Source organism: Monodelphis domestica, chromosome 8 (genome assembly GCF_027887165.1).
Source record: "Monodelphis domestica isolate mMonDom1 chromosome 8, mMonDom1.pri, whole genome shotgun sequence".
NCBI classification, from domain to species: Eukaryota; Metazoa; Chordata; class Mammalia; order Didelphimorphia; family Didelphidae; genus Monodelphis; species Monodelphis domestica.
The window spans coordinates 216,125,567-216,151,073 of record NC_077234.1 but is presented as its reverse complement, the minus strand read 5'-3'; the positions used below and the strand labels follow the sequence as shown (position 1 = coordinate 216,151,073).

General features: G+C 34.8%; 1 protein-coding gene across 15 annotated transcripts in view; it reads right to left on the bottom strand.

Moving 5' to 3' along the window:
• The window catches only part of GYG2 (glycogenin 2), a 59,683-nt gene that overhangs the window by 8,845 nt on the left and 25,331 nt on the right, over nt 1-25,507 (bottom strand). For all 15 annotated transcript variants that reach the window (XM_007500989.3, XM_007500988.3, XM_007500987.2 and 12 more), the window contains 3 exons: nt 25,169-25,295; nt 20,016-20,238; nt 16,586-16,732 (listed from right to left, as the gene is read on the bottom strand). In XM_007500989.3, the coding sequence (XP_007501051.1) occupies nt 16,586-16,732; nt 20,016-20,238; nt 25,169-25,295 (497 nt within the window). The remainder of the gene's footprint in view (nt 1-16,585; nt 16,733-20,015; nt 20,239-25,168; nt 25,296-25,507) is intronic.

Below are 25,507 nucleotides of genomic sequence, written 5' to 3'. Positions count from 1 at the left end.
CATATCATCTGCAAAGAGTGATAGCTTGGTCTCCTCATTGCCAATTTTAATACCTTCAATTTCTTTTTCTTCTATAATTGCTACTGCTAGTGTTTCTAGTACAATGTTAAATAATAGAGGTGATAATGAGCATCCTTGTTTACTCCTGATCTTATTGGAAAGGCTTCTAGTTTATCCCCATTGCAAATGATGTTTGCTGATGGTTTTAGATATATACTGTTTATTATTTTTAGGAAAGGCCCTTCTATTCCTATACTTTCTATTGTTTTCAATAGGAATGGGTGTTGTATTTTATCAAAGGCTTTTTCTACATCTATTGAGATAATCATGTGATTTTTGTCAGTTTGCTTGTTAATATGGTCAATTATGTGGATGGTTTTCTTAATATTGAACCATCCTTGCATTCCTGGTATGAATCCTGCCTGCTCATAGTGGATAACCCTTGTGATGACTTGCTGGAGTCTTTTTGCTAGTATCCTATTTAAGATGTCTGTGTCTATATTCATTAGGGAGATTGGTCTATAGTTTTCTTTCTCTGTTTTTGACCTGCCTGGCTTTGGGATCAGAACCATGTTTGTGTCATAGAATTAATTTGGTAGAACTCCATCTTGGCCTATTCTGTCAAATAATTTGTTTAATATTGGGATTAGTTGTTCTTTGAATGTTTGATAGAATTCATTTGTGAAACCATCTGGACATGGGGATTTTTTCTTACGGAGTTTTTGATGGCTTGTTCAATTTCTTTTTCTGAAATGGGGTTGTTAAGGTAATTTATATCTTCCTCTTTTAGTCTAGGCAATTTATATTTTTGTAAGTATTCATCCATATCACCTAGATTGCCATATTTGTTGCCATATAATTGGGCAAAATAGTTTTTAATAATTGCCTTAATTTCCTCTTCATTAGAGGTGAGGTCTCCTTTTTCATCTTGGATACTGTCAATTTGGTTTATTTCTTTCCTTTTTTTTAATTAGACTGACTAGTACTTTGTCTATTTTATTTGTTTTTTCAAAGTACCAGCTTCTAGTCTTATTTATTAAATCAATAATTCTTTGACTTTCAATTTTATTAATTTCTCCTTTGAATTTTAGTATCTCTAATTTAGTCTTCATCTGAGGGTTTTTAATTTGTTCACCTTCTAGTTTTTTAATTTGCATGCCCAATTCATTGACCTCTGCCCTTCTTAATTTGTTAATATATGAATTCAAGGATATAAATTTCCCCCCGAGTACTGCTTTGGCTGCATCCCATAGATTTTGAAAGGATGTCTCATCATTGTCATTTTCTTCAATGAAGTTATTAATTGTTTCTATGATTTGTTCTTTAACTAACTGGTTTTGGAGAATCGTATTGTTTAATTTCCAATTAATTTTCGATTTACCTCTCCATGTTCCCTTATTAATTATTATTTTCATTTCATTGTTATCTGAGAAATTTGCATTTATTATTTCTGCTCTTTTGCACTTGTTTGCAATGTTTTTATACCCTAATATATGGTCAATTTTTATAAATGTACCATGTGCTGCAGAAAAGAAGGTATATTCCTTTTTGTCCTTATTTATGTGTCTCCACATGTCTACTAACTCTAATTTTTCTAAGATTCCATCCACTTCTCTTACCTCTTTCTTATTTATTTTTTAGTTTGATTTATCTAGTTCAGATAGAGGAAGGTTCAGATCTCCCACTAGTATAGTTTTTCTATCTATTTTGTCCTTGACTTCCTCTAGTTTCTCCTTTAGAAATTTGGATGCTATGCCATTTGGTGCATACATGTTGAGTACAGATATTTCCTCACTGTCTATACTGCCTTTTATCAGAATGTAATTACCTTCTCTATCTCTTTTAACTAGATTTATTTTTACTTTGGCTTTGTCAGATATCATGATTGCGACTCCTGCCTTCTTTTTGTCAGTTGATGCCCAATAGATTTGGCTCCACCCTCTTACTTTCACCCTATGTGTATCTACCTTTCTCATATGTGTTTCTTGTAGACATCATATGGTAGGGTTTTGGACTCTAATCCACTCTGCTATTCGCTTTCATTTTATGGGTGAGTTCATTCCATTCACATTCAGAGTTATGATTACTAGCTGTGTATTTCCCAGCATTTTGATTTCTGCTGCTGTTCCTGCCTTTTCTTCTTTCACTATTTCCTTCTACACCAATGTTTGCTTTTGAAGAGTCCCCCTTGTTCCCACCCTTATTTTACTTCCCTTTCTACCCCTCTCCTTTTTTATCCCCCCCTTATTTTCCCTGTAGTCTTTTTAAAATTAACCCCCCGCTCTCTCCCTCTCTTGTACTGCTTCCCTCCCCACCAGACCGTTTGTTACCCTTCTACTCCCCTATAAGGTGCAAATCTATTCTCTGCCCCCAATGGATTGGATTGTTTTTCCCTCTTTGAGTCACTTTCAAAGCACGTAAAAGTTGAGTATTTCCTGTCTCTGACCTCTTTACCCTTCCAGTGTATTGATGTTCTCCCCCCTCCCACCATGAGCTTCTTTATGACATATAAATTTACCCCCATTTGTTTCTTTTCCCATTTCTTTTAATATTAACCTATTTTTAAGCTCTAGTTATATATATATATATGCATACTCATGTGTATGTATTTTTGTATGCATATATCTATATGCCTATTTATGTCTTGTCCTTTCATCCTATACAGTTTGTTCCTGTTCCCTCTAAGAATACTTCTTTTTGCTGCCCAGCTAATAACAACAGTTTTTAAGAGTTACCAATGACCTCTTTTCTTATAGGGATACATATCATTTTAACTTATTGAGTCTCTTAAAATTTTTTTTTCTTTTTCTTTTTTCCCCTCTATTTTAATTACCTTTTGATGATTCCTTTGAGTTCTGTGCTTGGACATCAAATTTTCTGTTCAGGTCTGGTCTTTTCTTTACGAATTCTTGACATTCTTCTATTTTGTTGAATGACCATACTTTCCCCTGTAAGAATATAGTCAGTTTTGCTGGGTAGTTGATTCTTGGTTGTAGACCTAGTTCCCTTGCTTTCCGGAATATTGTATTCCATGCCTTTCTTTTGTTCAGTGTGGATGCAGCCAGATCCTGAGTTATCCTCACTGTGGTTCCTTGGTATCTGAATGACTTCTTCTTGGCAGCTTGTAATATCTTTTATTTTGTCTGATAGTTCTTGAATTTGGCTATAACATTCCTGGGTGTTGTCAGTTGGGGATTAAGTACAGAAGGTGATCTGTGGATTCTATCAATCTCCACTTTTCCCTCTTGTTCAAGGATTTTGGGGCAGTTTTCTTTAATAATTTCCTGTAATATAATGTCCAGGCTTTTTCTTTTGTCATGGTCTTCTGGTAGGCCAATAATTCTTAAATTGTCTCTCCTTGAACGATTTTCTAAATCCTCTGTTTTGTGAATGAGATGCTTCATATTTTCCTCAATTTTTTCATTCTTTTGGTTTTGTTTTATAGTGTCTTGCTGCCTTGTGAGGTCTCTCAATTCTAGTAGTTGTATTCTGGTTCTTAAAGACTGAATTTCATCTTTAGATTTTTGGTCGTCCTTTTCCTTTTGGTCGGATTTTCTTTGGAGGTCATCTTTCATCTTCTTCGCCTCATCTTTCATCTGCTTTGCCTCATCTTTCATCTCCTTTGCCTCATTTTCCAGCTGGTTGATTTTGGCTTTCAAGACACTATTTTCTGTTTCCAGATGACTTATCTTAGTTTTTAAGTTCTTTTCCCAATTGTCTTCAGCCTCTCTTAATTGTGTTTTGAATTGCATTTTGAGTTCTTCCAAAGCCTGTATCCAATTCACTGGAATTTCTGATTTTTCCTTTGCTGGGTCCTCCCCCTTTGTTTCATTTGCTCTTTGCTCATTACCTGTGCAGAAGCTGTCTATTGTAATTTCTTTGTTCTTTTTCTGTTGTTTGCTCGAGTTTATCCCTTCTTTGCTCCCCATATTTGGCTGTGCTCTTGCTCCTCTCATTTTGTTTTTGTTCTGGGGCTGTCAGTCTTCCCTCTTGGAGTTTTGTCAGATCTCTTGGTACAGTCTCTAGGGGAGGAATGTTAGCTTCCCTGTCCTCTGGAGGCTTTTGATTGGATTGAGTTCAATTGGGTTGGGCTGTATGTGGTATGAAGCACTGAGGCTCTGAAGACTCCTGGAAGGCTGGGCTGCCCAGGCTCTCTCCAGTTCTCTCCAGCTGCTTCTCCGCTGTCTGCAAGTGCCTTTGCCCGCCTCCCTAAACTCTGAGGAGTTCTGATGGGATTAGTTCAACTGGATTGGTCTGGATGTGCCCAGGGCAAGGGTGAGACTGGAGCCCGATGGAGGGACCCAGCCAAGGCCCGTTTCACCCTGGCTTCCTCCCTGCTGTCCAAGCTGGATTGTCTGAGCCCAGCACCCTGCTAAGGTAGACCCTGCAAACCAGCACCTTTGCCCGCTCAGAGGTTCCCGCTGCTGCTGGGGGCTCAGCCCTCTGGGTTGTGGGGGAGGGGTCCTGGGACCTACCCTCTGCCTTCCCCTTAGCCCTGAGTATTCTTGGATTCTGGCTTTTGGAGGGTGTACCTTTTGATTTGAGTCTAGAAGGAGGGTTTCCCGCTTCTGTCCTGTTGTTCAGATTGAATTTCGGTGCCCTAGGAGCATTCAGTCTGTATCGGTAAGGAAGGGTCTTCCACGAGGTCTGAACTTTTGCTGCTTGCTAAGCTGCCATCTTGACTCCCTGCCTCGGAACCAATACACAGTATTGATTCCAAGACAGAAGGTAAGGGTTAAAAAAAAAGGTTTTTTTTGTTTGCTTTTCTTTCTGTTTTCTTGGCAATTCATGACAGTCACTCATAGGTATTGCTTTGTTATGGGATGAAAAGAGAATAAGCATTTATTATATATACATATATTATGTAATATATATATATATATATATATATATATATATATATATATATGCCTGATTATGCCAGGTACTTTGCTAAGTACTTTATAAATATTATGTCATTTGATCCTTACAACAATCCTGTGAGGTAGATTCTATTTATTATTCTCATTTTATACATAAGAAAATTGATACAGAGATTATATAACTTGATTAAGGTCACATAACCATTAAGTTACAGAGGCCAGATTTGAACTCATCTTCCTCACTCCTAGTTCAGCACTCTATCAAGCTCTTTCCTATTTCTATATTTCATGTTCAATTACAATACTAGATTATATTGGCATAGTTCTAATATTGTAAAATCTATAAATTTTGGTGACATTGATTCTGGTTCACAAAATTTATCTGCAGAAATCACATTATTAGAGAAAGAAATCATCAATTATAAAAATCAAAGTTATGCTAGATCAGACCACAATCAAAGTAGTTGGAAAATATCTACAATGAGCTGCTTTCCATGTACGAAGGAAATTTCCATGGTAGTCACACTGAATTTGTAATCACTAAAATATTCTTGTCCATCTTTTTTATATAATCAACCAGAAAACACTTATTAGGCACCTACTATGTGCTTGACACTTGAAATACAAATACAAAAATGGAAATAATCTATCCCTTTAAATGACTTACATCCTAACAAATATGCATAAGTGGAATGATGAGAATGAGAGGTTCTCTAATGTGCCTATTACTAACAACAAGCCTAAGAGTCCAAGCTGTGGTAAAAATGAAAAATCAGAGAGCCTAAGAAACCAGTTAACAAACTTTTCTCCCTATTGATGTTTTCAAAATTTTTCATGGACATTGGGGTTTGTGGAGGGATTCCATAATAGCACTTTATAAAAGATAGTTTTGTGTTTATATGATTTCAGTTAAAGCATTATTCTCAAAATGTGAGACATCTAGGGGTGACAGAGGATGGCACATAAGAAAAGTGCCAGGCTGAAGAGTGTGTGGAACTGATCACCTTTATGGGGGAGGAGTTGGGAATCTGGAGGAGCTGAAGATTCTGGCTAGGAGAGGAGTTGGTCTCTCAGTCGGGAGAAGGTTGAAAAAGACTTTCTTCTGAGGGTTACCCACTTTTTCCTGCTTGTGACTGGAAATCTTTCCCCCCAACATTTCCCAATTGAAAAGACTATTGAAGAAAAAACCTGAGAAAGACATTTTAAATCTGTCCAACTTTTCTTCAGCTCTTGTTGCCCTGAGTCTGAACTGTGGCCAAGGGGCTAAACCCAGGGTGAGTCAATCTGACTTTATCTCAGGGGGATCAGGCTGCCAAAGCCTGAGTTCCCCCTAAACTCAAGGAGGGAGGGAAAAAGGTTTTAGATAGAGACAGGGACCCCCTTTTCCCCACTTTCCTCTCCCATTATTCCCCTGCTAGTTATTCTTTGTAATAGCCAGATTGAGTTGACATCAAAATAGTTATCTTTTTCCCAAGCTGTGTGTGAGAGAACAGATCAAGGGGAGACCCTTTGGTCTACAGTAGTGGAGGGGGAATAAGAGGGACAAGAGCAAATCTGGGAGAGCAGCCTTAGCTAAGTAGGGAAGGCAGAAGAGGGAAAATCTTTAAACTCCCTCTTCTCTCTCTGAGCCAACCCTAAACATCAGCTGTCTCCCCTGAACCTAGCTTTGAGGAGGGAGGTTCTCTTCTCCTTCCCCCTCTCTATAATGAAAGACGAAACCCCTCAGTTACAAATTAAATATTAAAGAGATAGCTTTTAGAAGGTTTTTCAGGAAGAGCAAAATTAGCTACAAACATATCCCACTATAATTCACTTTACTCTCTTGCCTATCCCTGCTTTAGAGTCAAAAGACTAAAGAGACATTTAATCTAACCCCTTATGTCATGGGCAAGGCCACTAGGGCTCAGAGGGGTCAAGTGATGGCTCTTGGTTTTGAAAACAGTTCTTATTCCTGCTTCTAAACCATTATTGTCATTAGCTTATAATATACAGCAATAAAAAACATTAAGGTTTATAAAAACTTTATATTTGAATCTTCCAATAACTACTCAATATTAAAAATATTACAAATGAGGAATCGGAAGGTCAAGGTAAATGATTTGTCCATGACCATACATAAAGTTCATTAATGTCAGCTGCAGTATTCAAACTCAAGTCTCTCTTAACTTTAAGTACAGTATTCTCACACTAATTACTTTCTTTTAATATGCCATCATACTATGCAGTCCTTACTAAGTCTCTCATTTAAAGTCAAAGAAGTAATGACTAGCTCAAATTCTGCTTTTCTTCAGGAGGTTCTTCTTGGCTCCCCCAGGTGCCCAATATCTTTTCATTCTCAGGTCTACTCTGGATATTTCTTGAATGCACCTAGTTATTATAAGTTGTCTTCTCCATTGAATGGGAGATCCTTGAAGGTAGGACTGTATTATTTTTACCTTTCTTTATATTCCTAGCAATTAGAATAATTATAGCTTATTGACTGTTAAAGCTCCCCTTTGCAAAAATGTTCAGATTTTATTCATTATTTCTTCCTTTTGGAACCATGGGGTGAAGGGTGACACAGGAACTGTTCAATGTGGTACTTGGGACTTAATAAGAACCACTGACCTAGCAATATCAGGAAAATATATCATTGCTTAATTAGCACTTACCAATATAGATGAATTCAAAACAAAAAAGAAACTGCACATACTATTTAGAAAATGACTAGGGAAGAATGGAGAAACATTTGTACATGTCAGTGGGATCAATACAAATTTGGCAGACTGAATTATAGTTTAGTCAACAAAATAGTTTTTATACATTGTATGTAAGGTCAAAAAAAACTTAATCATTCATAGCATTTTTCCCCATTTTGTATTTTCATTTTTCCAAAGACATTCTTGGGATGGAGGAAGAAATGAGAGAAGAAATGGGGTTGAGGGAGGGGAACACAGAAGGAAAGGAATTGAAATTTGAGTAAAGTCGAGAGATTAGTTTAAGTAAAGAATTATAAAATCTTTTAATATATGGAATATTATAAATACACAGATAATGTTTACAAATTTCAACAATTTAAAACTTTATATTAGAGAAAAAATAAGTGTACTAAATAGAAACTCAGTCACTCGCTATGGTCTTACTCTCTTGTTTCCATATCATAGCCATAAACATTTTAAAAATAAATTCCCAAATTTTTCCAATTTATTTTAAAAGACTTTATATATAATTTGGGCTAATATTTGTCTCTTTCAAATGACTACAAAAGCAATGAGTAGTCCATTTTGATAAAATGTTTGGTCTAAATGCGATTTTTAATCAAAATTAATAATTTTTAAAACCATTGTTTGCATAAGGTCACAAGTATATTCTCATTAATGTCAAAACTCCATTAAGAAGAGGGGTTTTTTTTTGTTCTAATGACCAATATTTCTGTCCCAAAGCCCCAGATTTTTCTATTCTGAGGAACAGTAGCTGCCCAGCAAGACAAATAGCTCTCACACATTTTCATTAAGGAGTGTATGTTAGGTTCTGTCATTCATTACTTCCCTGTTTAAAAGCTCCAGTTATGGACTGTTTATGCTTTGAATCACATTACATTGAATATTAATGTGTCTGTTCTTTCTACATTTGCTTTTATCCTACACAGACCTGACAATGCCATCCAACTGCTTCTCTTCATCTTCTATTTGGTTCTTTTTGAAAGCTTAATTCACAGATATAGAAATATTGAGATTTTCACATTCAATCCATATTTCCACTTGTTTTGTTTTATTTTTCTTTACATATTTAATCTTATTTTGTACAAATGTACTATGGCTATATTTATATGGCTCACTCATAGTGTGGTATTAGTATTGTTTAAATTCCTCAGTTATATAAGTAGAACAATTTTGCATAAAACAACTGTTTTAACATGGCAAGAGTAAAAGCATTTTTAGGATGGCTTTTTAATAAGAATGAAGAGCCAAGACAATATTATAAGGTGAATCAAATGCTGGCAGACATCAATAAGACTAAACAGACATTGTAAAAAAATTAGAAACTTGGGATGAAAAATAATAAAATTTGGATATGTCATCCCATTGTGTTTTACCTTTCCCCCTCCTTTTTAGTACCCTTAATATATAGTTCCCCTACCTCCTTTAAAATGCATGTTACTTTAAGGTTTGTTTCCTTGTATTTGTATCATCAGCACTTAACAAATAACTGGTACCAAGTTAATATTTAATAGGTACTTTCTCATTCTTTCATTATCATTCATATGTAAAATGCTAAATAATTCATCACAACTCACTATATTTATTAATTTGTTTTCCTTAACCTTCACTTTTCCTTTCCCAAGCTTAAATTTACAATGTGAAGTTTTGAATAATGCTTCTATTATTGATTCTATCATTATTTATTCAAGGAGAAAATTATATTGATACACAACTTGGCATACAATGGTAATGCATTCAAGATTACTGACAGATGTCTTTGAATATCAAGTAAGATCTGAAATAATTATTTGAAAAGTTTTGGAAAAACAGTGGTACTAAATTATAATTGACAATAGAAATTTGCAACATAGAAAACTCTAAAATAACAAGTTATTTTGTAATTCATTGAATGCTCAATATAATCAAGGTCTGATAGAATGTTAAAGGAAAATATGAAATTATAAAGACATGAATCTTGCCATCAAATATCTTGTGATTTAGATGGGATGTTATTAATAATCCACTTGTATATCATCATAAACACAGCCTGTCACTTAGTAACTTTCCAGTTAAGTACCTGTCTATGATTTCATGGCTATAATGATTTCATGGCTAATATAATTCCCATAAAGAACTTCTTCTACTAATATGTGGGAAGTCAGCACCCCTACAATCCAATTGTCACAGTCTGGGAATATGGAGGCTGCAAGGCAGTCCCCTGAAAATGAGGCCCCCACCGATCCCCCTCTGTAATTTCTCTCTCTCTCCAACTTCCCTTACTAATGGACTTGTTATGATTATTGTTCCCTCCCCAATACAAGAGAAATTATATGAGAGCAAATACTTATAGGCTTAGGTTTAGGGTTAAATTTTCCTAAGTGGTTTGGGTTCAGATTGCAACTAATACACAAAATTGGGTTTAATTTTCTATATGTTAAGTTTAATGTAACCTAGCCAATCAGGAGGCCAAATTCAGTCAACACTTTCAAATAATAACAAGTATCTTCAAGGTATAAAGGCTTGCTTAAAAACAATCATATTCATAGTCATGTGAAGAGTCATAAATTGTTAAATTGATCTTTTCTGCAACAAACCAGTATATAATACATCATACTTAAGAGAAGAATGAGAAATAATACAATTCAGTAACTTTGCATTATTTGGACATTATTCACATATGTATATAAACAAATGACTTTAAATCCAAACTGAAGCTTTTTTAGCCTGATATAAATCCACATTACATCACCATTTGGAATATTTCCTAAAGTTCTGATCTATATATCTTTAAAAAAAGACACAATGAAGCTGGGAAATGATCAAGGAGGGGTTTAAGAATTTACATTATGAAAATTGTCTTTAAAAAAAATGAACCTTTCAACTTATACAAAGGAAGACTGCAAAGGTATATGATCTCTATATTATATTATATAAGAGGTGGATAAAGTATCTAGAATCCTATTTGTCATATTCTGGAACTGAACAAGTAACTCTTTAAATTCTAAAAGAAGTAAATTTAATGCGTAAATAGTCTTATACTGGCACTGCTGATGAACAGTAAGTTGGTACCAGAGCTGAATAGCAGGAAGTGGATGACTTAATAGACTTTATATAAGAAATTGGGTGGTGCATAGTTTCAATGATTCTGTTGTGTTTTAGACTTTGTGACCCTACTTGGGACTTTTGAGGCAAAAATACTGGAGTGGTTTGAAATTTACTTCTGTAGCTCATTTTACAAATGAAAAAACTGAGGCACTAAGAGTTAAATTACTTGCCCAGGATCATCTAGCTAGAAAGTGTCTGAAACTGGATTTGAATTCAAGTTTTCAGACTTCAAGTCTGGCACAATATGCACTGGATCATCTAGCTGCCACAATGATCTGGGGTTGATTCCTAATACATAAACATATTTTTTCAACACCAATATTCTCCCAGTGATTTTATATGACAATGGATTGTATAAAACTATGAAAGAATTTAAAAATTGTTGTGTCAAAATAAATCTGAACATAAGGAGTATCTATAGACTATAGTTTAATAATAGTGATTATTCACACAATATAATAAGTAAAGCTATCATAAAAATTTATACCTAGAAATGCTTCATGTGCACTCACTGAATTCTAAATGGTCTAAATAAAGACTTCAATAAGTACATTGGAGAGAAATTCTATTGAAGGTTTGTGAATGATTTAAAAGGGCCAAGGATGAAAGATGGATGGATGTCTCTTATCACTGGACATATAACCCACAATGAGGAAATCAAGACTCAGTGAATAACTAAATAATATCGAAATACTACTTTTCATGTTGGATAATAAGCTCAAGGAACTCACTTATCCAAGAGATGTTATATATGTTTTATTTTGGGGAAGGACCTGTTATTTCACTGGGATATGGAACTCCCTCTGCCAGTATAGATTGGCAACTGCACTATAACTCAGAGTCTTAGAGCGTTGTTGCCTGCGGAAGTAAAAAACTAAATTAGTTGTCTCTGGTCACAAATTCAGGTCTTTCTTAGCCCAAGGCCAGCTCTCTATTCTTATCTCTTGCTGCTTCTGAAAAGAGGGCATAAGCTAAACAAATAGGTTCAATACGTTTATTTTTTTTAATGAGCTACAGATTCATAATGTATAATTTTGGGAAACCAAGATGCATCTCCAATATTTGGAAGTTGATATATAGGAGGATATAAATGTCCCTCTCTACCATTGCCTGAGACAGACTACTGGACTGTGACTAAGGATTCTTATTTTTTAAGTTAATTTAGAAAGAAAACAACCTAGGAAATTCTACTTACTATATCATACAATTATCAAAAGAAAGATAACAGAAAATTACAAGAAACTGACAATCAAGGACTGAGAGTTTTAGTCCTGGCACTTTTACTATGTGAAGTTGGCTAACTCACTAAACATCTCTAGACCTCTCAGTTCAAAATCAATAAAATGAAAATACTAAATCTGATAACCTCGGAGGTCTTTTCCAGTTCAGAAACTTTTTTATTCTGTGGATGCTCAGCAGGTGGCAGTCAAGAACATGAAAAATGACAGAGGACCTGCACAGAATGGAAACTAGCAAATATATTTTCAGACCCAGACTTTCAAGTAGTATGCTTCATTGGATTTTATGTAGATCATTCCTCTACACTTTCTTAATCTGTGCAGTTCTGAAATAAGTCCTAAGTCCTCTCCTTCCTCTGTTTCATTAAATATATGATCGATGCTGGGGAAGCACTCAGAAAGGCCATCAGTTACATTTTTTAAAAATCCTTGTTTTCTGTCTTTGTAACAACTGTAAAGCAGAACAAGGAGGGCTAGACAAACAAGGTTAAATTACTTGACCAGGGTCCCACACAGCCAGGAAGTATGTGAGGCCAGATTTGAACTCAAGTAGTTGAGCCTTTCTGACTTTAGGCATCATTGTAAGTAACATGCTTCTTTTTGACCACTGGGTCACCACCATCAGGCACACCAAAATCTTAGTTCACCAGCCTCTCAGCCTAGCTCAGAAGTAAGTACAGACTTGGCTTGGCTTCAACTGCTTCTTCAGGGAATATTCCAATGGAATTGTCACTTGACTGACAGCTCTTCTGTTCTCAGCTTTCTGTCTTGCATGCATGCCTCTTTGACAATACCTCTCTTTTTTGTCTTCCAAAATTTGCAACCACAAATTTTAATGATATCTCTAGCTATCTATTCTTAACTCTATACTATCTTAAACATTCTTTTTACCCTTCCAAAATAACAAATCCTATCTTATCTTAGCTATCCTGTCTAGTTCTATGCTAAGATTTGGTATATGAAAATGGTATGGATAATAGGGATTTACATGAACATGGTTTTTACATAATAACAAACCATGTAACAATTTTCAAACCATTTCAACAATTTCCATAACATTTTAAATATGCAACTATCTTATCTGCTAATGTCAATAAATTCAACTAAGAAAATTTCTAGTACTAACAATTGCTAACCTAAAAGCATAATGCAATCTAACTTCTATATCTAAGTAGTACTACTTCTGTTTCTACTTTCCTAAGACTTGAACAAATTGCATGCATGCCTCTTTGACACTGCTGTCATGGTCATTTTGAGGGAAAATGCTTGAGATAGTCATTTATGGATGTTAAACATGTATAGTGAAGATATGTGTATTTAATATACATTATTGTGAATAAATATATATTTAAATAGCATGAAGGAGTCTAATGCCCAACTGAAGAATTAGATATACATAATTCAACCGTAGACTAACAAGTGAGTTATTAACAGTCTAACTCAAAAAAATCAGACACTATTTATTTCACCTTCATGAGTAATTTTCCATTGGCCAGCTTCAGAACATTATCCTTTCGGCATATAAAGAATCATGACAGGGTCCAGAGCTGGATCTAGTACAGTACTATCATTTGTATAAGATGATCCTGAGGGAGTAAATTTGTTCTCACAATACAAGTCGGAACTTTCTCAGTCTTAGAGAGCTGCTTATGGAACCAAGGCTATGCTTTATTCAGCATAACATAGTTCATATATGTTAGAGATGGAGATTTGAATTCAGATCTTCTTGGCTCCACAGCCAGCTTCCTATCTACTATAGTTGATAGGAAAGGGATTAAAATTACTTTACTCTGTTTGCCTCAGTCTCCTAATTTGTAAAATGAGCCAGAGAAGGAAATGACAAGCCTCTCCAGGATCTCTGCCAAGAAAATCCCAAACAGGGCCACAAAGAGGCAAACATGACTCATTTCATGTTACCCCTCCATGCTGACCTTCAAAACCTAAAGAAGCCTTATTTACTTTCTATATACTGGTGTGTTTATTTGTTCTCAGCAATTTGGGAAATTTTAATTCAAGAAATTGAGAGTACGTTAATTTGATACATCATGGTGAAATGTGATATTTTCAAAAGATTCAAAATGGCAGGTGATCCAATAGGACAATAGAAAGATGAAAGTAATGATGTACCCTGGGAGGCAGCAAGTTGGTTTAGTGAATAAAGAGCCAGACCTGCAGACAGTAGTCAAATTTGACCTTAGATACTTCATTGCTGAGTGACCCAGGGCAAGTCTCCTAATTCCCAGTGCCAAGTCCTGACTGCTTTTCTGCCTTGGAACCAATACACAGTATTGATTCTATGCTGGAAGGTGAGGGTCTAAAAAATATGTACCCTGGTGATTTGTGTAAAATTGTGGTAAACAGACAAGAAGAAACTGGTCAAGGGCACAGTCAAGAACTATATAATATTAGAAGACATGGATATGACAGTGACAATTTGTATCACTTATTTATTTGAAAATTGGGAGCAATTGGGTAGCTAAGTGGATTGACAGCCAGGCCCAAAGATGGGAGGTCCTAGGTTCAAATCGGTTCTTACACATTTCCTAACTGTGGGACCCTGGCCAAGTCACTCAATCCCCATTGCCTAGCCCTTACCACTCTTCTGCCTTGGAACCAACACTTACTTAGTATTGATTCAAAGGCAGGAGGTAAATGAGGAAGGAAGGAAGGAAGGAAGGAAGGAAGGAAGGAAGGAAGGAAGGAAGGAAGGAAGGAAGGAAGGAAGGAAGGAAGGAAGGAAGGAAGGAAGGAAGGAAGGAAGGAAGGAAGGAAGGAAGGAAGGAAGGAAGGAAGGAGGGAAGGAAAAGAGAAAGAGAAAGGGAGAAAGAAAGAAAGAGGAACAAACAAAGAAAAGGGAGAAATGGAGAAAGGGTTAGAGTGAAAGATAATCTAACATCACAGAAAATTATTCTGGTTGGATAGATAGAATGAACTAATGATCATTTTTAATTTTTTTCAAAATTTTTCCCCAGCAATCCAGTACCTTATTTTTATTTTTTGTTTGCAGACATAATTCACTAGATGCAAAAATGATATGCATGACTTTAGATGCCTTTATCAAGTGTTTTTTAATAATGATATCATTTAAATGAAAACTGAAGGTTTTCTAAGTTCTTTACAAATATTTCATTTTGTCCTCATAATTACCTAAGATACTATGATTATTCCCATTTGAAGGAAGGAAGGAAGGATCTATAGAGGCACTACTGTATGCCGGACAATGTGTTAAATGCTGTACAAATAATATTTCATTTGATCCTCACAACAACCCTGGGGAATCAGAGGTTAAATGGCTTGTCTAGAATCACACAACTAGTAAGTTTCTAAAGCTGGATTTTAATCTACATCTTCCAAACTCTAGATCCAATGCTCTTTCCACTGATAACTAGCTCTCTGTAACTAAAGACCAAGAGTAAGAATAATATATAGACACAGAGCTTACCTTTCAGAAAGGAAGATGTGAATCATGCCCTACCTCTGATACATGCTGACGATGTGACCCTAGGCAACTCACTTAACCTCCCAGTACTACAAGAAAAGCTTTTGGAGAATGTACTGAACTACAGTGATATAGAATACTATTTCACTGGGAATTCTGAATTAAATAATAATTTGAAGTATAGTAAACAAATTAATTAAAAGGAAAAATAGATAAATAGATGAAAAATAAATGAATAAAAAATATTGAACAAATGGACAAATAAATAGGTAGATGAACAGATGATGAATAAGCAAGTAAATGGATGAATAAATGAATGAATAAATAAATAAGCATACAATGAACAAATGTATAAATGCATAAATGACTGAATAAATAGGAAAATATAAATATACAAATTTTGTTGCTATTGTTGAATAGTGTTAGACTCTTCATACTCCATTTGAGGATTATTTTACTATTTTTTTCTCCAGCTCATTTAACAGATGAGGAATTGATTCAAAAAATGTTAAGGGACTGGCCCAGGGTCACACAGATAGAAAGTATCTGAGACTGGATTTGAACTAAGGAAGATGAGTTTTCTGATTCCAAGTCTTGTTCTCTATTGTTTGTGACACCCAGCTGCCCAAAATACATACAGACATAATAAATTAACTTAAAAAGCAGTTAAATAAATGAATAAATAGAAGAATGAATTGAGAGAGAGAGAGAGAGAGAGAGAGAGAGAGATAGAGAGAGAGAGAGAGAGAGAGAGAGAGAGAGGACTGTAAGTATAAAATGTAAAAACATCCAGTAATTTTGATGAAAGAGAAGGCTGGATGTAGAGTCAAAATGTCAGTTATTTTTCCCGACCTTGTAGCTACAAAATTTGTTTTAATCCACCTTACTATGGCAGCTCCTCAAAAATGCAAAGAATAACTGCAGTAATGGAACTATAACAATATTTTGAGTTAAAGAAAAATCTCCATTTCTGGCAATTAATTAAGAGTGAGACTTGGGAAGAGTCAAAGAAAGTCAAGACGGGATTGAAAGGCTTACACCCAAAAGCTGCTGTGGATGAAGTCATACCAGAGAGGAATTCTCTGATACCTTGAGTATAATAAGCAGAGCAAGGCCTTAAACTCTCAAGGAGTGATGCACCCATCAATGTTATCAGGTCATGTATTCCTTCCAAGGCATTCTTCCCATTTGTTTAGATAAAAGCTTTATTGATTGTGCTTCTACTCTACTACACAAACCAAACTTTTTTCATGTACTTACATCTTTCTCCATCACCTCTTCTGGTGTCAGAATTGAATGAGTCTTTTCCAGGGTCTGTTCTGGAAATTCTTGAACAGGGAAATACTGGCTATCATTTTGCCTTGAATTTGAACGTTCCCATGGTTCACCAGCACCCCTATGGGAAATCTATGAAAAAATAAAATAAAATAAATCAGACAATGTATCTTCTGATTTTTACATATACCTTTACACTATAACCATTTAATTACAACTTTTATTTTTATTTCCTACTTCTATTGCTAATGAAAAAAATATAATTTATATTGCATTTCTACAATTATGTATTTATTGATCTAAAGCTTTTTTTCCTAAGAGTAGGAAACAAGCATTTATTAACACCTATTTGTGCTGCGAACTACTCTAAATACTTTATAAATATTAACTCATTTGATCCTCTCAACAACACTGATGTTATTATGTTCTTATATATGTGTTATTGTTATTACTTATTTCTCATTTTACAGTTGAGGCATCTGAGGCAATCAGAGGGTAAGTGACTTGTCAAAGGTAACTCAGCTAGTAAGTGTCTGGGACTTCATTTGACCTGAGACCTTCCTGGCTTTGGACCCAATGTTGTGTCCACTATTCTATCAAGATGCCCCTTTCTCCTAGACCAGAATATCTAACAAAATTATTATACACAATAAAAGCAAGGGCTTGGTATTTTCCTTACAAATTCATAGATCCTATTCAGCAATTGTGCAAATGGGGAACCTAGCCAAGATGTTGCTCTAACATCTGGTAGCAGTGCCTCCCAGACTAAACTGAGGAAGGAGTCTATCGTCTTTGAGAAGAATCTAGAAATTTTCTGGGATAAGTAAAATTCCATGCTTCTTTGCTTGCTATGTTTCAACCCTTACTTACTTACTGTTTATATTAAAGCAAAACACATAAGGATCCTAATTTATATCTATGACAAATAGAAACATTCATGTTTTATTGGCTAGGTAACAAAGTGAATAGACTTCTGGATTCAGAAGTAGGAAGATCTGTATTTGAATCTATACTCGCAAGGTACTTAATTTCTATAAGTCTTAGTTTCTTTATCTGTAAAATGAAGTGGTTTGTCTTGATAGTCATCCCTTCCAACTCTAAATTAATGATACTATAATTCTCTAATGTTTCTACCAGTCCCCGGAAAAGTATAAAGAAAAGGTTGTTTTACATATTACATATGTGTGTATATATATATATACATAATTCTTGATTGATTTTATGCATTTATATTTTATAAATGTTTATATAGTTATTTATAATGCATTGTTATACATACATGTATGTATGTTTATAAATTCTATATACATAGACATAGACACATACATATACACTAGAACTATAGTAAGGCCCCACTAATCCACAATTTTGCTTTCCATAGTTTCAGTTATCCATGGTCAACTTTAAGTGCTAGAGGTCAGCCCACAAAGCTAAGGAAGTCCAACTGCAAAGTTGTGGAAGTAAGCCTGTGACCGCAGTTTGCCTTGGGCAGTGGTCTCTTCTGATTCCACTTTTATTATTATTATTTTATGTGGGAGACTGTGGACCACTAAACTAAGGGACAGGAGAGGTGAGTGAGGAGATAGATAAATAGATGGACAAACAGACAAATGGACAAACGGATGGACAGATGGATATCTGGGTGGCTGAGTAGATAGATACATAGATAAACAAACAGGTAGGTAGGTAGATTGGTATATCAGTCAATAGATCAATTAATTGATAGATTAAGATAGACTTATATTTATATAAAAACAACCTTTGCATATTATATATGTATATATGTAGTCTTTCATTTACATATATGTATATATAAATATTCCTTTATATATATATATAATAGTTTATATGCACACACAGATTTAACTACAGATGTGATATGAAAAATAGATATGTGAACAGCATGCCAACTGAATCTCCAAAGTCATATAATTCCCTAAATGTCATTCTAAGATCCTTTCTAACTTCAAAGTTGTAACTGGGCCTTCTTTCTCTTACAGTTTTCGTAATCCCAGCTACACAATATAAGATCGCAGACTGAGGAATGGAGAGATTTAAGTCGATCATTAAAGTGAACACCAACTTAGTTCCAATAGCTAAAAAGCAAATTCAATTAGAGCTTTTGGTTGACCATTGTAGGCAACTTAAAGCAATAACAAATTTACAAATGTTGCATGGCTATATTGCTTTAGTCTACAGATTCATTGATGTAGTACCATTATAAATAACACTGATGAACTTAAAGGAACGACTGATAAAATTTTTTTAAACAATAAAATGTACACATATGTATCTTATACAGGCAATATTTTGCAAGACAAATTTCTCATTTTAAGAAGAATGAAGTCTGGGAATGTACAATTCAAGGATTTTCATAAGTATGATAGAGAAATAATAAAAATAATTAAAGTATATTTTTATAATAATGACAGCTCATATTTATAAAATATCTTGATGTTTACAAAAGAAATTCCTTCCCAACCACTCTGTAAGGTAGATAGTCTAATAATTATTATGTCCATTTCACATATGAGAAAAACTTAAAGTGATTTGTTCAAAGGTCAGACAAAGTAAATTGAGATCTGAACCTAGTTCTTCCATATTCCAAGACCAGTATTCTTTCAATTATTCCATGCTCCCTTCTACAAAGGATATTGATCTAAAGAGACAGTTAATAATCCTCTTCTTTTGAAATATCTTTGTTCTAGTCTTTACAAAGAAAAATAAAAACAAATCTACTTTAAATGTCAATCAAAAAAGTAAAGGATCCTTCTGAATTCTTGTTGCTTTTTCAAATTTAATTTGAAGTGAGAAAAAAATCTATTCAAACAAAATTGTAATCAGCAATTTATTCTATCCACTTACATAATCAGTGTCTCTTTCTGTGATAAAGACCCATATTATAAAATATTAACTGCTAATTTAAATAACCTATTTCTTCTGCAGTATTAGAAATCATCCCAGCATCTCTCACTCACTTCTTCAATTATTGTGCAATCAATATTTAAAAAAATAATAATAATAATAATAATATGCATCACTAGCATTCTTTTCCTCAAAAACAGACTTTACTATAGTTAATTCTTTGTGGTAAATGAATTTGATTTTCAGTTAGTGATTCTATTTCTAGAGAAGCATTGTTATAGAATGGAAAGAATAGTCTTAGAGTCAGCAGACTTGAGTTTTAAGCTAAGCTGTATAAATCTAAACAAATCATTGAATGTCACTGATCCTGTATTTCCTTAATATATAAAAGGTGGGAAAGGATGTATTTTCTATTTTATAATACCATTATAAAGATTAAATCAAATTACATATGTCAAAGTGCTAGACCAATGTCAGATTTATTAAAATTCAATGGAATCAACAACTTTATTTTTAAAAATGTTGATAATTAAATCACCAGTTTACTTACTGTTTGCTCTTGACATTCATGCTCTGCTACATGCTGAAGTTTATCGAAAAAAGGCACGATGTTCTCATCATATATTTTCCACCAGAGACCAAGAAATGAGGCATGATGCTGGGATTCTGACAGTGAGCTCTCTGAAATCACTGATCCAGTCTCACGGTTATATTTGTAATGCCACGGCTTTGATGGTCCCAGAAAATGGACCACTTTTGCATCCCAGCCAAATCTTGGAAAACAATAATAATCTATTTTTTCACTTGAGTGATGACATATCCAAGTAATTTAATCAACAACTGCAAAGTTCTTAGAATGGCAGGGAACTGAGAGATATTTTCAATGCCTTTTTATTGAAAAATCACTCAATTCACATCTATTTTGATTAAAGTTATATTTCTTATTAATATGTCAAAGAACTCTAATTCATCCATGGGAGATCTTCTGACCTAAAAAATTCCTTCCCTTGTAGAAAATCACAAACTATTTTAAACACAAAGTCTTAGAGAGTTTTCAGTGGCACAGAAAAGTTAAGCAAACTGACCATGATCATTACTTTATATATTAGCATCAGAGGTAGAACTCATTTCCAAATCTTCCTAATTCCAAATTCAGCATTCTATTCCCTATTCCATACTTCCTTTAATTGTCAGTGAAATAGTCTTAATGCCTAAAGTAACATAAAGTCTTTCACATAAATAAAAAGGGCAGTTATGTTTCATATTTCAAAATGGGTTGGGAGTCAAATTTAATGTCAATTTTAATCCTAAGTACACCACAAAATAACTCTAAGACTTTGGCCAATCTACTTAATTTCTCTGAGTTTCAATTTCTTTATTTGTAAGGTCACTTCTATATTTCAAATAATTGTTCTATCTCCTCGATAGTCCATGTGATATAGTTGCTCTGAAATGGAAGGACTTAGATTCAAATTCTGTCTTTGATATTTGCCATTTGTGTGACCTTAAGTAAGTCATTTAACTTTCCTGGGGTAATAACTGCCTTCAGGGAGATTGAATTCTATTAGAGTGTTATAACAGTACATAGACAAAATAAAGGATGTATGTAAACAGAAATTTGGAGGAGGGAGCGCTAATCACTGGGGGAGGGGAGATCAGAAGAGGTCTCTTGAATCTTAGAGGACATGAGGTTGCAGAGTGGATCTAGGACTGAAGGGACCTTATAGACCATGTACTGTAACCTGCTCATTTGATAAATGAGGAAACCTGAAGCCCAAGAAAGTTAAATGATTTAGTCTCATCTTATAATAATCATTCAGAAGGTTTTTAAAGAATTTAATTTCACTCTAAACTGATGTGTAATGTAAGCATTTATCAACATACTATCAATGGTACAGCATTGCATATTTGAAGCTACAACTTAGGAAAACATTTCCAGAAAATGAAAGATATATTTCTTAATATACCTTGATTATACATAAGTATTTTTAGAAAAATGATATGAAGGCAAAGGATAACTTTGGAAGTTGCTAATCAATTAAATATGCTTAGCAAGTTCCACTTCATTAAATGATTCTGAAGGGTTTTATTTTGTTCCATTTTTACTTCATCTGTAGACATTTCATTCCCAAGAGTGCTCACATAAGCATGTCCTGTACTAAATCTTTATCACATAATTATCCCCCAAGGTCCTGGAGCAAGCAATAAGGAACATAATATAATGGAAAAAATTCTGGATTTGAAGTCAGAGGGAAACACCTTCAAATACTGGCTTTGCTCTTCTCTACCTGGGGTACTTTTCCTTAAACAAAGCAATTGTTCTTTGTGTCTCCTTTCCACTTCTAAAACAAAGAAAGTTTGACTATAGAACTGCTAAGGTCTCTTTTAGCACTATATGCTATTAACAGAGTAGTAAGTAGTAATTCTAGTACTTGGGGTAAATTTACCTTATCTGGGAATTTAGTAGCATTAATAGGTAGGACCAAGAGTATTCAAGAAGATGCAAGGTAAAGTACACTGAAGACAGAAGTCCTGGGGGTTAAGAGGCTATGGAATATATGGAGCAGAGTGATCAAAGTGGGTATGGCTTGAGGTAGAGAAGAAGATTATGAGTTGGGAACTGAACCAGTACTTACCACATAACTAAAGGTCTACAAATGACAGCATCAACTGGAATTTGAAGGAGGAAAGTATTGGAGAATGGCAGTGAAAGAGGGAAGATGTGAAAGTAACTGTATGGAACAAGGAATATATGTCAGCGCCATTTTCTAGTCTTCTATTATGAGGGATGCAAGAAAAGGAGCAGCCAACCCTGGGGAGATGTCAAGACATAAAGGTGATGCTAGATTTTTTTTAACTGTTACCTTCTTTCTTAGAATGGATATCCAGTCTAAGGCAGAAGAGTGGTAAGGACTGGACAATTGGGGTTAGTGATTTGCTTCAAGTCACAGATCTGAAGAGTTAGAGGTCAGACTTGTACTCAAGTCCTCTTGACTCCAAGCCTGACACTACATCCATTGTGTTACCTAGCTGCCCTGATCCTAGAATGTATATTATTGTAGTATATGTAAAAAATCTCTATAAATAATGTATATACTATAACTAGTTTAGTAACATAGTGATAGTCTATAAATATTTAGCATAGCATGTATATATGTTGTACATAAGATTAGGTTATAGATTAGACTAGAGACTTAGATAATAGTTATAATAATTAAGGAAGAGATTAGGAGAAAGTTAAGTTATATATAGCATAGACAATTAGTTTTACATAGGAATAGACTTAAGCTGCATTTGCAGCTAGTTAGTAAACTTCTAATTGTTTATTGTAAAGCTAATGCTGAAATTGTGTTTATGAGATATGGTAGTAGTCTCTCGGTAACTGAGGATGACAATTGTCTTTGTGTGTTTTTGTGCACAAAGACACTTGTGCGTGAAGATTTAAGTGGAAAAGTCAATGCACAGATATAGATAAGGTAGTCTGCAAATAATAATAGATATATAAATATGAAAACAATTTGTTTTATTTAACTTAGCAAGAGTAAGTAGCATTAGTGCTGAGATTCAAATTTCTTGTAATGGTTTTGTTCAAACATTTATTGTACTGAATTTATTTTAAACCCTAAAACTACCTTTACCCAAACTTTCCTGCATAGAATTCCTTAGATTTAGCAAATTGGTAACTATAATAAAAATAAGTGACCTTGGGAAGGTCACATCAAAAAAAGGGGATGATTATGGAAAGGAAACTAAAACAAGTTCTGAACTTTCTGCCACTGTGTTGGAACAAGCAACAGTGGGAATATTAGAGAGAGAAGAAATTGACAGGACTGAAAGTTGGTGGGGGAAGGGGCAACTGGGAGTGGCAGTTGGTCTTGTGACTAGCTCTTCCTTCCTGGAGTGGGAAGTGGGAGGAGCTGGTTTTCAGAGTCTCTGAATTGAGGTGCTTCTATTTTCTTCAGCCCGAAGAGACAGGCCCAACAAGCTCTTAAGATCAGAACTTTCCTTGGATGCTTGCTGTCTACTGCTAAGATTTTGAAATTAAGAAAACTAGCACAGATATAGCGTAGACAGGAATAAGAGAAACCCTCACCAGCCTGTGAGGCCTGGCCTCAGCTCCAAATCTGAGAAAGACTCCAACCTTATGTAGGGACATCCCTCTTCCCTTTTCCCTGATACCTCTCCAATCCAAACTGGTTATTAAAATTTATCTTATTTGAATATCGCAGTCAGATAAGTGGGCTATCTTTTCTGGGGTATAGAGGGAGCTGAACCTCAGTTCAGTCATCCAAGTACAAAAGGTCCTTATCAGACCCCTGCTAGATGAACAAAGTCTGGGGAAAGGCTTGTCCCTCAAGAGGGTTCATGCTTAGCCTACTCTGGGGCAACTTCGGCAGCAATCCAGCAAGAAGACATCCCCACAGACTATCATAAGTGGCTCATTTCTCGGACACCCCATTTTGGTCAAAAATAACCTCTTGGCAGGTGGCATCTCTCACCTTTGCCTTACCAGCAGCCATATTTCCTCTCTCCCTTCAACTTTTCCATTCCCTGCTACAAACCTTTTGGTATCCCCTGTTCTTTATTCTCCCCATTTTTCAATAAATATTACAGATGCTAGATTATAGAAAGTACCAGAATATGAAAGCATCTCAAATATGAGCTAAAGGATCATAGATTTAGAGCTGAAAGGGACCCTTAAGTTCATCTTAGACTTTTCCCTAAGTTTTCTCTGTTGCCCAGAGATATGAAATTACTTGCCTAATTAGGATCATGCAGTATTCACACTGTCTTCTGATGCTAAATCCTGGGTTCTTTCCACTGAATCATTGCAGAGTAAAGCATTTAGTGTAGTGTAGGGATTCTAGCTCTGGGGAGCATAAGTTTATTTAAAAGTCTATTTGGATAGCTGTGTTTCAAAATAATTATTTTCTTTGTAATGCTATGCATTTCATTTTATGTATTTAAAAACATTATCCTGAGAAGAGGTCCACAGGCTTCAAGATACTGCCAACGGATTCCATTTAAAAAGAAAAGAAAAAGAAAGAAAAAATAAGAACTCCTATTATGATGTGAAGAGAAGGCAATGAAGTAGAAGCTATTAATTGGAGAAGGGCTGTGGTTGAGTTACTATGAGAGAAGATAGATAGGGAAAGTAATAATGATGCTAGATATGAAGAGCCCTCACTGCTTATGGCACCAAATGACTGCCACTGATGCAAGACTGAGCATGGCATAATTCCCAGATGAGGTAGTTCATATGGGAATGTAACTACTGCAATCCATCCTGACTAGGTGGGAAGGCATCCCCAAAGAGGGGTACAATTTTCAGGAAATCTTAAGAGAATGGCAAACAAGGACCCTCACAGGAATGACTTATTTGGACAGTTGGTGCTGAGAGGGAAGAGTAGCTGACCAAAGAACCAGAAGTAGTCCCAACCAGGGAGGAGGATAATACTTTCTGTGATGTAGACATCTATATAATAGGACTAATAATGCTAGGATCAGCTCAGTCTGTGATTATTACTCAGGGGTCTGAAAGTCTGGTCAGTGAATAAAGCAATCAGACACTTGAAATCTGTGAGTCTTTAGTTAATTTTAATAAAGTTTGTGCTTATATGTCAGAGTCCATCTTACTGCCATGGAGAGAGTAATACTACTATATTAGACAAAGAAATAAAACTCAATATCAATCAAACTTACCTTTTGAAAGCAGGTCTATATGTATACATCGAGCTACTGCTCAAGTTATAGAGAAATGGCAAATGTTTGTGAATATCTGAAGTTGCCCAGTTACTGAAAAAACTATTCAGTAATCCTTGGTCAGCTCCTAAACAACAAAAAAAGAAAAACAAAGAAGAGAAATGCATGAACCTAATACGTGGAAGAGATTAAGAAAATTGATATAAACTAATATTCATGATGAAGGAGATTAGGAATTACTGACTTCTTTGCTTTCTGCATGATATTTTTTCAGGCTGCTCTCTCTCAAAAATTTGTACTAACTTCCTCAAATGCTCTCATGAAGAATCAGAGAACCAG